The 14,324-nt window shown below is 43.0% G+C and overlaps 1 protein-coding gene across 3 annotated transcripts in view; it reads right to left on the bottom strand.

Annotated features, from left to right (window-relative positions):
* The window catches only part of WDTC1 (WD and tetratricopeptide repeats 1), an 81,110-nt gene that overhangs the window by 21,783 nt on the left and 45,003 nt on the right, over nt 1-14,324 (bottom strand). For 2 of the 3 annotated variants that reach the window (XM_050794930.1, XM_050794940.1), the window contains exons 4-5: nt 2,419-2,465; nt 1,270-1,381 (exon numbers count right to left, since the gene is read on the bottom strand). In XM_050794930.1, coding sequence (XP_050650887.1) covers nt 1,270-1,381; nt 2,419-2,465 — 159 coding nt within the window. Of the gene's footprint in view, nt 1-1,269; nt 1,382-2,418; nt 2,466-2,788; nt 3,197-14,324 lie in introns of those variants that run through there. The other variant, XM_050794948.1, reaches the window with a different exon arrangement.

Raw genomic sequence — 14,324 nt, 5'->3', positions numbered from 1 at the left:
ATATTAATTAGGAAAATATTTCTTAGAATAGTGAGACTTGGCCGGGCGCGGTGGCTCAAGCCTGTAATCCCAGCACTTTGGGAGGCCGAGACAGGTGGATCACGAGGTCAGGAGATCGAGACCATCCTGGCTAACACAGTGAAACCCCATCTCTACTAAAAAATACAAAAAACTAGCCGGGCGAGGTGGCGGGCGCCTGTAGTCCCAGCTACTCGGGAGGCTAAGGCAGGAGAATGGCGTGAACCCGGGAGGCGGAGCTTGCAGTGAGCCGAGATCCGGCCACTGCACTCCAGCCTGGGCGACAGAGCGAGACTCCGTCTCAAAAAAAAAAAAAAAAAAAAAAGAATAGTGAGACTTTCTGAAGGACAACTTCATTCTCACATCTATCCATTTTAGAATCTCAGAGCTGGAAAGGCCCTTCCTTGCAGGCCATTTCTTCCAACTTTAAACCTTGGAGATAAAGCACCTGGCAAGTGGACAAGTGCAGGGACAGGACATTTACTCATCTCCTCCAGGGGCCCATTCTACATTTTTCAAAGAGCTCTAAGCATTAGACAGTTCTTCCTTTCCTCAGGCCCACATTTAATTCTGTGGACTTATAGTCACTAGTCCTAGGTCTGTTTTCCACAACAAAAAAAACCCGTCTCATGTCATTTCCAGGGCTTCAAAAGAGCTTCAAAGGTCTGAAGACACTTGTAAGTCCCCTTCTCACCTCTCCTTAGTTCAACTGTCCTCCTCCAACAAATCGAAATATTCATTTCCTATGAAGAGGTAGAACAGATAAAAGCACTGGGCACAGACTTTATTTTTATCAATTATCTCATTGAACTGTCACATCAACCCTGTAGACTATTATTTCCTTTTTAAAAAATTCATTTGTTTACAAATCTGGGAGATTTTCCTTCGCTGCTTCCTTTTTCACAGATGAGCAAACAGGCTCAGACAAGTCAGGTGATTTTCCCGGTTCACACAATGCCCAAGAAGCAGATAAGGGAGTCAAACCCAGGTATGCCTGCTCTCTAAGTTCATGTTCAGAACTATTCCCCCACCACTACCATTCACATAAAGATAAATTCATCTAGAATTGGCCTCTTAGCTCTAAAAGAGGAAGAAGAACATGGAAGAGAAATGAGGTTTTAGGAATCACCAACAGATACTTAAGGTTGTCTGTGACCCTAGGCGGTATATGGGACATACACATACCAACATGGCGTGGCTACAGCCCAGCCCAGTCACTCTTGTGCTTGCTCTGTGGCTTGTCCTGCTCACCTTGACAGAGAAGATATTTGCAGTGTGTCCCGTGTGCATGGAGAGCAGCTTCTTGTGGTGCAGCGGGTCCCACACAATCGTGTGCTGGTCGTCGGAACCAGAGGCCAGCAAGCTGAAAGCAGAGTGAGGGATTGTAACCTCTCCTCTAATTTCTAGGCTCCCTTTCCCCATCCCATTTTCTAGGCTACAGAACTTGAAGAACAGTAAATGTCACAGAATTTAAGGATGCCTTGTAAACAGCTGCTTCTCTTCTTTGTCCTGAGAAATTTCCATTATTCTTTTTTTTTTGAGACGGAGTCTCACTCTGTTGCCCAGGCTGAAGTGCAGTGGTGCGATCTCCACTCACTGCAAGTTCCGCCCCCCGGGTTCATGCCATTCTCCTGCCTCAGTCTCCCGTGTAGCTGGGACTACAGGAGCCTGCCACCGCGCCCGGCTAATTTTTTGTATTTTTAGTAGAGACGAGGTTTCACAGTGTTAGCCAGGATGGTCTCGATCTCCTGACCTCAAGATCCGCCCATCTTGGCCTCCCAAAGTGCTGGGTTTACAGGTGTGAGCCACCATGCCGGGCCAATTTCCATTATTCTTAAACACATTGGCTTATTAAAAAGACAGGGTTTTGGGCTGGGTGCGGTGGTTCATGCCTGTAATCCTAGCACTTTGGGAGGCTGAGGCGAGTGGATTGCCTGAGCTCAGGAGTTTGAGACCAGCCTGGGCAACATGGCAAAACCTTGTCTCTACTAAAAATACAAAAAATTAGCCAAGAATGGTGGCACGTGCCTGTAGTCCCAGTTACTTGGGAGGTTGATTAAGGAGAATCGCTTGAGCCTGAAAGGTGGAGGTTGCAGTGAGCCAAGATCACGCCATTGGACTCCAGCCTAGGTGACAGAGCGAGACTCTGTCTCTAAAAACAAAACAAAACAAAACAAAACAAAACAAAACAGGGTTTGGATGGTCATCCAACTTTCCATCTATCTGAGATTAATTGTTTAATTGTGTTGAAAATTATGGGCTAAACTGAAGAACAGCAGAGAGCAGCAGTCTCTCTTCATTTGGGTCCACTCTTTTCCTTGGATCCACTCAGGAGCTCCCTTGTTCCACCCTCCTCACTTCCTTAGCCAGCACCCTTCAGGTGCTCTAGCTCATACTTACTCTCCTTTCTCATTCCACTCCAGACAGTTGACACATCCTGAGTGACCCTGCGGGAGCAAATGAAAAGGGACAGGAAGAGAGTTGGTTAGGGGTTCTCTTGGGGAACTCAACACCAAGAAGTGGAACTGAACAGGTAAACCAGTCTTTCCATTTTCAATATTTCCCAAGTGCATGTGAGTAGCCAGAGTGGACTTAAAACTGACTAGCGTCTTACAATATATAAAGTTTCATATTGATGATCTCACTTGATACTAGGTACTTCTGAGCCATAAAGGACAGGTTTCATTGATTCCGTTTTGCAGAAAAGTAAACTGAAGTTCAGACAGTACAAAGAAGTAAAAGTGAGATCCAAACATATTTTTGCTTTTACCATTAGGAGTACGTCAGCCAGGCACAGAGGCTCACACCTGTAATCCTGGTGCTTTGTGAGGCCACCCAATCTGCTTGGGGCAGATTGCTTGAACTCAGGAGTTGGGATCAACCTGGGCAACATGGCGAAACCCCGTCTCTACAAAAAATACAAAAATTAGTTGGGTGTGGTGGCATGTGCCTGTAGTCCAAGCTACTCGGGAGGCTGAGGTGGGAGGATGACTTGAGCCGGGGAGGTGGAGGTTGGAGTGAGCTGAGATCGCACTGCTGCACTCCAGTCGGGGCAACAGAACCAGACCGTGTCTCAAACAAAACAAAACAAAAACAGAAAAAGAGATATGTCTGAAACAGTACCTTCAAGGGACATCCTCTCAGCCACAGAAAATTTGCCAGGAAACATTCAATCCAAGGACAGCCAATTAACTAGAAGGCTAATCTTTTATTCACCCAGCATTTTTTTTTTTTTTTTGAGACAGAATCAGGCTGGAGTACAGTGGCGCGATCTCGGCTCACTACAACCTCCGCCTCCTGGGTTCACACCATTCTCCTGCCTCAGCCTCTCGAGTGGTTGAGACTACAGGTGCCCGCCACCACGCCCAGCTAATTTTTTGTATTTTTAGTAGAGACAGGGTTTCACTGTGTTAGCCAGGATGGTCTTGATCTCCTGACCTTATGATCCGCCCGCCTTGGCCTCCCAAAGTGCTGGGATTACAGGCGTGAGCCACCGCACCCGGCCTTTTTTTTTTTTTTTTTTTTTTTTTTTTTTTTAAAGAGACAGGATCTCACTATGTTGCCCAAGCTGGTCTTGAATGCCTGGCCTCAAGCCACTGCCCCCACCTCAGCCTCCCAAGTAGCTGGAACTATAGGTGTTCGCCACCGTGCCTGGCCTTCTTCCCTCTTTACTCCTTGTCCTGTAAAGAATCTCATCTGAGGTAAAACTCATTCTTCCCAGGCTTTCTACTTCTATACATTACTGCTTTGTTCAAGCCTGCCAGATCACTTGCTGATCTAAGGTCTTTTACCTTCCCATGGCATGTGGATCAAACCTCATGCATGACTCTGGTGTCTCTGGGTCAGAATCATCTCTGCCCTTAGTGCTCTCATTTTTCCAACAAGCTGTAAATTACTTGTACCAGGGGTGGGGGTAGGGTGGAGTGGGGCAAGAGGTGATGTCACAGCTTCAGTTTGGAATCTCCCGGAACACCACGGACCCTGAATGACCACCACTTATTGAGGGCTTACAAAAAGCAAGGCACAGTGTCTAACTGAGCACTTGTGGCAAAATATGGCCTCCTACAGATGTTCATATCCTAATCCTCTGAAACCTATGAATATGTTATTTTAGGTGGCAAAAGGGACTTTGCAGATGTGATTAAGGTTAAGGACCCTGAGATGGGAAGATTAGCCTAGATTATCCAGGTGGACCCAATCTAATCATATGAATCCCTAAAATTGGAGTACAGTACCCTTCCTGGTTGTAGAGAACTGGAGAGATGGAGGTATGAAAGAAACTGGACCTGCTGTTGCTAGCTTTGAAGATGGAGGAAGGAGGCAGGGAGCCAAGAAATACAGCAGCCTCCAAAGCTCAGAATAGCAAGGAAATAGATTCTACTCTATAGCCTCCAAAAGCCTCATGCCTGTAATTACAGCACTTGGGGAGGCTGAGGTGGGTAGATCACCTGAGGTCAGGAGTTCGAGACCAGCCTGACCAACATGGCAAAACCCCATCTCTACTAAAAATACAAAAAATTAGCTGGGAGTGGTGGTGCACCCCTGTAATCCCAGCTACTTGGGAGGCTGAGACAGGAGAATTGCTTGAACCCGGGAGGCGGAGGTTGCAGTGAGCTGACATCTCACCACTGTACTCCAGCCTGGGCAAGAGAGTGAGACACCCTCTCAAAAAAAAAAAAAAAAAATTAGCTGGATGTGGTGGCATGCACCTGTAATCCCACTTAGGAGGCTGAGGTGGAAGGATCGTTTGAGCCCAGTTTCAGGTTGCAGTGATTGTGCCACTGCACTACAGCCTCCAACCAACCACTCTAGTCCCTGGTAACCATGATGCCACTTTCTACTTCTATGAGACCAACTTTTTAAGATTTCAAGTGAGACCATACAGTATCTGTCTTTCTGTGGCTTGCTTACTTCATCTAACATAATGTCCTCGGAGTTCATCCATGTTGTTGTAAATGGTAAAGATTTCCAGGGCTTTTTTTTTTTTTTGAGACAGGGTCTGGTTCCATTGCCAAGACTAGAGTGCAGTGGCATGATCACGGCTCACTGCAACCTCCTCCTCCTGGGTTCAATAAAGCTTGACTTTTAATCATGATGTCACACTACTTTTATTTTACTTAAAGCTGTCTCAAAGCATTGCACTGGGCTCAGGGAGACACGACTGAATCAGACAAACATATATTCTGTCCTCAGGGAACTGGTGAGATTTTGCTTTCTCCCCCTCTTCTCCAAACCTGTAACATTAGCTTTCCCCCATGTTACTATGATCTCCTCACAAGCATCACTTCAAATAGCTTATAGAGACTGGGTGTGGTGGCTCACACTGTAATCCCAGCACTTTGGGAGGACGAGGTGGGCGGATCACCTGAGGTCAGGAGTTCCAGACCAGCCTGGCCAATGTGGTGAAACCTCGTCTCTACTAAAAATACAAAAATTAGCTGGGCGTGGTGGCATGCACCTGTAATCCCAGCTACTCAGGAGGCTAAGGCAGGAGAATTGTTTGAACCAGGGAGGCGGAGGTTGCAGTGATTGCGGTGAACTGAGATCACGCTGTTGTACTTGAGCCTGGGCAACAAGAGCTAAACTCTGTCTCAAACAAACAAACAAATAAACAAAACCCAAAACCCAAAACCAAATGGCTATAGAATATTCATCCAAAGATTAAGCCATATTTATTCACTTCTCCCTTAGTGTTGTACATTTAGGTCAGTTCTGATTTTGGTGAGTCAATGTATTTTAAAAATCCAATGAGAAAAGAACATTTACAGTGACTAGGCAGCCCAGACTAGGCCCAATGCCATAATTTTTGGCATTTGACCGAAATATTTAAAATCTGTATTATAAATCATGCTGCTCAGGAAGTTCTGATGAGTAGTCATGCTGTGCAAAAGTGTTTTAAAATGGGAAACGTTATTAATAAATACAATTTAGTAGATAGCAATCAATAAAAAAGTGGGGTCCACAGAGAAAAATAGTAAGTCATATAGGCAGTAAACAGGCAACTCATTTATTCAATACTCATTATTTATAAGGTAATGAGAGAAAAGGGAGTAAACAGTAGGATAACACAGGTCCATGTTTATAGCAACAAGAGACAAAGTTCTATCATAATAGAAAAAAGAGGCCAAGCGCAGTAGCTCACACCTGTAATCCCAGCACTTTGGGAGGCTGAGGTGGGCAGATCATTTGAGGTCAGGAGTTCAAAACCAGCCTGGCCAACATGGTGAAACCCCATCTCTACTAAAAATACAAAAATTAGCCAGGTGTGGTGGCGCATGCCTGTAGTCCCAGCTACTTGGGAGGCTGAGGCAGGAGAATGGCTTGAACCCAGGAGGCAGAGGTTGCAGTGAGCTGAGATTGCACCATTGCACTCTAGCCTGGGCAATAGAGTGGGACTCCATCTCAAAAAAACAAAACAAAACAAAACAAAACGAAAAAACAGGCAGCTGGGTATGGTGACTCATGCCTGTAATCCCAGCACTTTGGGAGGCCGAGGCAGGTGGATCACCTGAGGTCAAGAGTTCAAGACCTGCCTGGGCAACATGATAAAACCCCGTCTCTACTAAAAATACAGGCCGGGCACGGTGGCTCATGCCTGTAATCTTAGCACTTTGGGAGGCCAAAGTGGGCAGATCACCTGAGGTCAGGAGTTACACACCAGCCTGGCCAATATGGTGAAATCCTATCTCTACTAAAAATACAAAAATTAGCCAGGCATGGTGGTGCACACCTATAATCCCAGCTACTCGGGAGGCTGAGGCAGGGAAAAAAGGTTGAACCTGGGAGGTGGAGGTTGCAGTGAGCCGAGGTAGCACCACTGCAGTTTAGCCTGGGCGACAGAGTGAGACTCTGTCTCAAAAAAAAAAAAAAAAAAATTAGCCGGGTATGGAGGCTCATGCCTATGGACGCAACAACTAAGGACGCTGAGACAGGAGAATTGCTTGAATCTGGGAGGCAGAAGTTGCACTGAGCCAAGATTGTGCCCCTGCACTCCAGCCTGTGTGAGAGAGAGAGACTCTGTCTCAAAAAAGAAAAAAAAAAAAAAAAAAAAAAAAAAAAAAATATATATATATATATATATATATATATATATATATATATATATATATATATAAAAGAAAAAGGAGATACCAAACAAACCAGAAGAAAATAGGAATGTCAGGCTTTAGGAACAGGCTTAAAGGATCTTTGAGAACATTTTCTGACTTTCAGGCAAAGCCTGTGATCCAGTTTGTGTAGCTACATATAAGGACCCTCTCTTAACTGTAACCCAGTGAGATTCATCATATACACATTTAACGTACCTGCTGACTTCAGGCCTAAACCCTTGTGTAATGAGGCTCAACCTAAAGGGTCAATGTCAAAGAGCGTGAAAGTTACAGATACTTAATGAAGCCTCCACAAAAAATGCCAACTAGGAAAGACAGGAACCAGACAGCCAAGTGCTTCTCTCTAACTTCTTAAAAAACAGCATGAATGAGTCTGAACAAGCAAGATTTAGATTAAAATCCAGCAAAATTAACAGAACACTTACTAAATTCCAGGGTAGATGCTAAGCTTTCACTTTTGTCAATTTATTTAAGCTTCACAATACACATATTTATTACCATGTATTAAGGTTATGTAGGTGCAATATTTTAACAGAATGGAGTAAGTTCTGACAGCAAATAAAACTTTAAAAAATTCCTCACTCACTATTCACTTAACGATATGTTGTCTTAAAGTCAGAATGATTTGTATATCCAGACATTTCCATAAAATCTTTCCTTTTGTTCCTTCTTTAATCTAGCTCAATGTTTTCTCAAATTTTAGTGGGCCTAAGAACTACTTATATGGAGTAGTATTAATTATAAGAATAGCTAAACTTAGCTTTCTATGTGTCAGGCCCTGTCCTAAGTACTTCACATAATTACCCTTGAAAATCCATTAAGTTGTCCATAAAATACAACAAATATCGTTTTATGTGTACAAGCTGTATTTCCTTGAGCAAGTTCTTTAACCTCTCTGTGTCTCAGGCTCTACATCAGTAAAAGAGATAATAACTGTAGATAGCCTCATGGGGTTGTTGTGGGAAACGAACAGTATTTGTAAAGCACTTTGAGTGGCTACTTTGATAGCTGAGTGGCAGAATCAGAACTAAAATCCAAATATGTCTTTTCCATTGTACCAAGAGAGTTCAAGACTTACAGCACAAGCTGGGCATGGTGGCTCACACCAGTAATCTCAGCACTTTGGGAGGCTAGGCAGGAGGACTGCTTGAGCCCAGGAGTTTGAGACTAGTCTGGGCAACATAGTCAGATGCTATCTCTACAAAAATTTAAGAAATTAGCCAGGTGTGGTGGCATGCGCTTGTAGTCCCAGCTACTGGGGAGGCTAAGGTGGGAGGATCTCTTGAACCCGGGAGGTGGAGGCTACAGTGAGCCATGATCATGTCACTGCACTCCAGCCTGGGCAAGAGAGCAAGGCTCTGTCTCATAAAAACCAAAAAAAAACCCCCAAAAAATCCCAAGAAACAAAAAACGTAAGCACAGCCCAATGTGAACTATATTGGAGAAAGAAAAATACTCCTAAAAGTCATGAAAAGGAGCAATTATATTTCTGGTCGGGCTCCAGTGATCCTTCCATCTCAGCCTCCTGAGTAGCTGGGACTAGAGATGCGTGCCACCATACCTGGCTAATTTTTGTATTTTTTGTAGAGATGGGGTTTCGCCATGTTGACCAGGCTGGCTGGTTTCAAACTCCTGGGCTCAAGTGATCTGCCTGCCTCAGCCTCCCAAAGTGCTGGGATTATAGGCATGAGTCACCGTGTCCGGCCTTAATTCAATCTTTTAATAATTATTCAAGCACCTATTATATACTAGGCATTCTTACACATGCAAAGGTTGTTGTGGTAAATAAGATAACTCTAGTAGGGTAAGAGAGAAAATAAACAAACATATAAATCAGTAAGATGAATTCAGATGGTGATAAGTGTGATGAATATACGTTATTTATTTTTATTTTTTGAGACAAAATATCACTGTGTCACCCAGGCTGGAGTGCAGGGCACAATCTCAGCTCACTGCAACGTCCGCCTCCCAGGTTCAAGTAATTCTCTGCCTCAGTCTCTTGAGTAGCTGGGCTTACAGGCACGCATCACCACACATGGCTAATTTTTGTATTTTTAGTAGAGATGGGGTTTCACCATGTTGGCCAGGCTGGTCTTGAACTCCTGACCTCAGGTGATTCACCCGCCTTGGCCTCCCAAAGTACTGGGATTACAGGCATGAATCACGGCACCTGGCCTGGATATACTTTAGACACAGTGGTCAGGGAAAGCCACTTTGAGGAATTAATATTTGAGGTGAAATCTGAATGCTGAGAAGTAGCAAGTTACACAAATATCTGAAGGAAAAGCATTTCAGGCATATGGAAGAACGAGTATAAAAATAAGAACAGGCCTGATAATGCCGAAGAAACAGAAGGAAAGCCAATGTGGTTAGAGCATAGTGATGAAGGGGACAGAGTAAGATGAGCAAGATGGGCTCAGGAAGGTGAGCAGAGGCCAAATCCTAAGGGTGTTTTACACGTCATGGCAAGAAGCTTCGTGGGGCCAGGAATTGTGTTGGTCTTATTCACTGCTATATTCTTTTCCTAGTGTCTAGAACATTTCTGTCATATAGCAGGCATTCAATATTTGCTTGAAAATATGACTGAATTAATGAATAGTTCTTAGTTCTGCCCTCTGGTACTTCAAAGCATGAGTTTACTCCATCATCTAAAGCAGAGGTTAGCAATCTTTTCTGTAAAGGCTCAGACAGTAAATATTTTAGGTCTTGCAGGCCATATGGTCTCTATCACTACTACTCAATTCTACCACTGAATCACTAGAGCAAACATAAGCAATACATAAGTGAGTATGCTGTGTTCCAATAAAACTTTATTTATAAAAGCAGGTGGCAATAAATTTGAATTTATTTATAAAAGCTGGGTGTGGTGGCTCATGCCTATAATCCCAGCACTTTGGGAGGCTGAGGTGGGCTGATCATTTGAGGTCAGGAGTTTGAGGCCAACAGGGTGAAACCCCGTCTCTACTAAAACATACAAAAAATCAGCTGGGTGTCGTGGCACATGCCTGTAATCCCAGCTACATGGGAGGTTGAGGAAGGAAGCGGAGGCTGCAGTGAGCCGAGATCATGCCACTACACTCCAGCCTGGGAGACAGAGTGAGACTCTGCCTCAAAAAAATTTTTTTAAATTAAAATAAAATAAAGCTTATATGGAAATACCGGGGACCCAGAATAGACAAAACAATCTTGAAAAAGATGAACAAAGTTGAAAGACTCATACTTCCCAATTTCATAACTTACTACAATGCTACAGCAATCAAAACAGTGTGGTACTGGCATAAGAACAGACATTTAGATCAATGGACTAGAGTTGAGAGTTCATAAATACATCCTTAAATTTATAGTCAATTGATTTCTGATAAGAGTGTCAAGACAGGTTGGGCACTGGGGCTTGCACCTATAATCCCAGTTATTTGGGAGACTAAGGCAGGAGGATCACTTGAGACTAAGAGTTTGAGACCAGCCTGTGCAACATAGCCAGACTCTGTCTCTTAAAAAAACAAAACAAAACAAAACAAAAAGAGTGTTAAGCAATTCAGTAGAAGGAAAGAATAGTCTTTTCAGCTTATGGTGACAGGACAAGTGGATGTCCACATGTAAAAGAATGAAGTTGGATCCCTACCTCACACCATACATAAAAATTAATTCAAATGAATCAAAGACCTACATATAAAATCTAAAACTATAAAACTCTTAGAAGAAAACACAGGTGTATATATTCACGACCTTGGATTAGGCAATGTTTTTTAAGACATAATACCAAAAGCACCAGTAACGAAAGAAAAAAAGTTTAGTTGGGCATGGTGGTGTGTGCCTGCAGTCCCAGCTACTCAAGAGGCTGAGATGGGAGGATTGCTTGAGCCTGGGAGGTTGAGGCTGCAGTAAGCCATCACTGTGCCAATGCACTCCAGTGAGGGTTATGGAGAGAGATCCCATATCAATTAAAAAAAAAGATAAAACATAAATTGAATTTCATTAAAATTAAAACTTTTATGCAAAGTCATCATTAAAAAATAAAAAGACCAACACACAAAGGAAAAGAAACAAAATTTCAAACCACATATATCTAACTCAACAACAAAAAAGGGCAACCCAATTAAAAAACGAGTAAAGGATCTGAATAGACATTTCTCCAAAGAAAATATGACACAAATATGACAACAAGCACATGAAAACATGCTCAACATCATTAGTCACTAGGGAAATGAAAATCAAAACCACAATGAGATACCACTCCACACCCACCAGGAGGGCTATAATAAAAAAAATTTTCTTTTTTTTTTTTTTTTTTTTTTTTTTTTTTTTTTTTTTTGAGACGGAGTCTCGCTCTGTCGCCCAGGCTGGAGTGCAGTGGCGCGATCTCGGCTCACTGCAAGCTCCGCCTCCCGGGTTCACGCCATTCTCCTGCCTCAGCCTCCCGAGTAGCTGGGACTACAGGCGCCCACAACCGCGCCCGGCTAATTTTTTGTATTTTTAGTAGAGACGGGGTTTCACCGTGGTCTCGATCTCCTGACCTTGTGATCCGCCCGCCTTGGCCTCCCAAAGTGCTGGGATTACAGGCGTGAGCCACCGCGCCCGGCCTCTTTTTTTTTCTTTTTGAGACGAAGTCTTGCTCTGCCACCCAGGCTGGAGTACAGTGGCGCAATCTCGGCTCACTGCAACCTCCACCTCCTGGGTCCAAGCAATTCTCCTGCCTCAGCCTCCCGAGTAGCTGGGATTACAGGTGTGTGCCACCATGCCTGGCTAAGTTTTATATTTTTAGTAGAGATGGGGTTTCACTGTGTTAGCCAGGATGGTCTCGATCTCCTGACCTCGTGATCTGCCTGCTTCAGCCTCCCTAAGTGCTGGGATTATAGGCGTGAGCCACCGCGCCTGGCCTATAATAAAAAATATTGATAATGAGAAGTGTTGGCAAGGATGCAGACAAATTGGAACCCTCATACATTTCTGTTGGGAATGTAAAATGGTGGTACTACTTTGGAAAACAGTTTGGCAGTTCCTCAAAAAAGTTAAACACTGAGTTACCATCTGACCCAGCAATTCCACCCTTGGGTATATACCAAGAAAAGTGAAGAAAACATGTCCACACAAACTTGTACACAAATGTTCATAGAAGCATTATTCATAATAGCCAAAAAATAGAAATAACCCCATGTTCCACCAACTGATGAATGAATAGACAGAATGTGGTATATCCAAATGACAGAATGCTATTTGGCCACAAAAAAGAAAAGTACAGATTCATGCTATAACATAGATGAATCTTAAAAACATTACGCTAAAAAGCCACAAACTTTATAATTCCATTTAAGTGAAATGTTCAGAATAGGAAAATCCATTGCAACAGAAAATAGATTAGTGGTTTCGGGGTAGGGTCAGTATGGGAGAAGGGAGTGACTGCTAAGATGGGTAAGAGGTTCCTTTTTGGGGTGATGAAAACGTTCTGGAATTAGAGAGCAGGGATGGTTGCAAAACTTTGTGAATATAGTTTGTGAATAGTCAAAACCACTCAATTATATAAAATAACAAACAAGTAAACAGCCAACATTCTGGATTTGGCCCACTGGCCATAAATTGCTGATCTGTGATTTAAAGGACAGTCCTCACGAAAGGAAATCTCTCACAAAGTCAGATCCCCGCTCCATCTTTTTCTTTATTTTTTATTTATATTTATATTTTTATTTTATTTTTTTTGAGACAGAGTCTCACTCTGTCGCCCAGGTTAGAGTGCAGTGGTGCAATCTCGGCTCACTGCAACCTCCGCCTCCTGGGTTCAAGCAATTCTCCTGTCTCAGCCTCCCGAGTAGCTGAGATTACAGGTGCCTGCCACCATGCCTGGCTACTTTTTTGTATTTTTAGTAGAGATGAGGTTTCACCATGTTGGCCAGGCTGGCATCTTTTTCTTTAAACATGACTGTTTAATGAACTTGGTATCTAGTTTACTTCTCTAAAATGGTATTATCTTAAAAAGCTCTGACAAGTGTTTGTTAGAATAAGGTTACACTATGCCTATGGAACTGCTCTCATCTACCAAAGTTATTCAAAAAGGAAATCAATCTAGTTTCATACGACTTGTTTCCATAAATTCATAATTTGAATTTATGCTAAAATGATATAAGAAACAAAATGGAAAAAGCAAGCAGGACAGATTGTAAAGGTAAGACAGATACATAATGTTTGCAATTGTTTAAGGATAATATGAAGAAAACTAATAAGGCAAGAGAATAAATCCACCAAGCCAGGAACTATCTATTAAGCCATTTTTAAAACAGATACATGGTTGAGGCAGAAAGGATATGAACTCTGGAGCCAGATAAGCCTGATATAAATCTTTAAAATCTTATTTCTACCACTTATCTGACCTCAGAAATGCTCAGTTTTACTCTGATTTGTAAAGTGAGATTCCTTTCTTCTTCTCTCTACCATGCATCTAATACTGTGCCAAGAAATCCCGTAAGTGAATGAAGTAGCAGGAATCAAAGTGTGATCACAACTTCCAAGGTGATCTTGGAAGATCCCTGGTAATACATACAAAATGAAAGCAAGCAGCTCCCCAAAAAAGTGAGGACTGCAGGCCATGGCTGGAATCCCAGGATATTTGGTTCTTGTCCAGTTGTGACAATAAAACTCATGAGATGAGCTGGCACATGTAACTAAAGAGGGATGTGGAATGCTCAGCAAAAATGTCCAAGGAAAGTGGAAAGCTGATTGGGTCTTATATACTAGAATGGCTTAAAATTAATCCTCATTAATTTAAATTTAAGTTGTTTAATCTCAACCTCCCTTTTGGCTCTCTTACTTGGTTGCTGCCACTACAACAGTTCTTTGTATTTTCTTTTACTTTTAAAAAATGTTTTGGGGCCGGGCGCGGTGGCTCAAGCCTGTAATCCCAGCACTTTGGGAGGCCAAGATGGGCGGATCATGAGGTCAGGAGATCGAGACCATCTTGGCTAACACAGTGAAACCCCGTCTCTACTAAAAAATACAAAAAACTAGCCGGGCGAGGTAGCGGGCGCCTGTAGTCCCAGCTACTCGGGAGGCTGAGGCAGGAGAATGGCGCGACCCCGGGAGGCGGAGCTTGCAGTGAGCCGAGATCCGGCCACTGCACTCCAGCCTGGGCGACAGAGTGAAGACTCCGCCTCAAAAAAAAAAATAAAATAAAAAAAAATAAAAAAAATAAATAAAAAAAATAAAAAA

The sequence above is a fragment of the Macaca thibetana genome, chromosome 1, assembly GCF_024542745.1.
Source record: "Macaca thibetana thibetana isolate TM-01 chromosome 1, ASM2454274v1, whole genome shotgun sequence".
Lineage (NCBI taxonomy): Eukaryota > Metazoa > Chordata > Mammalia > Primates > Cercopithecidae > Macaca > Macaca thibetana.
This window is presented reverse-complemented; position numbering and strand designations above follow the sequence as displayed.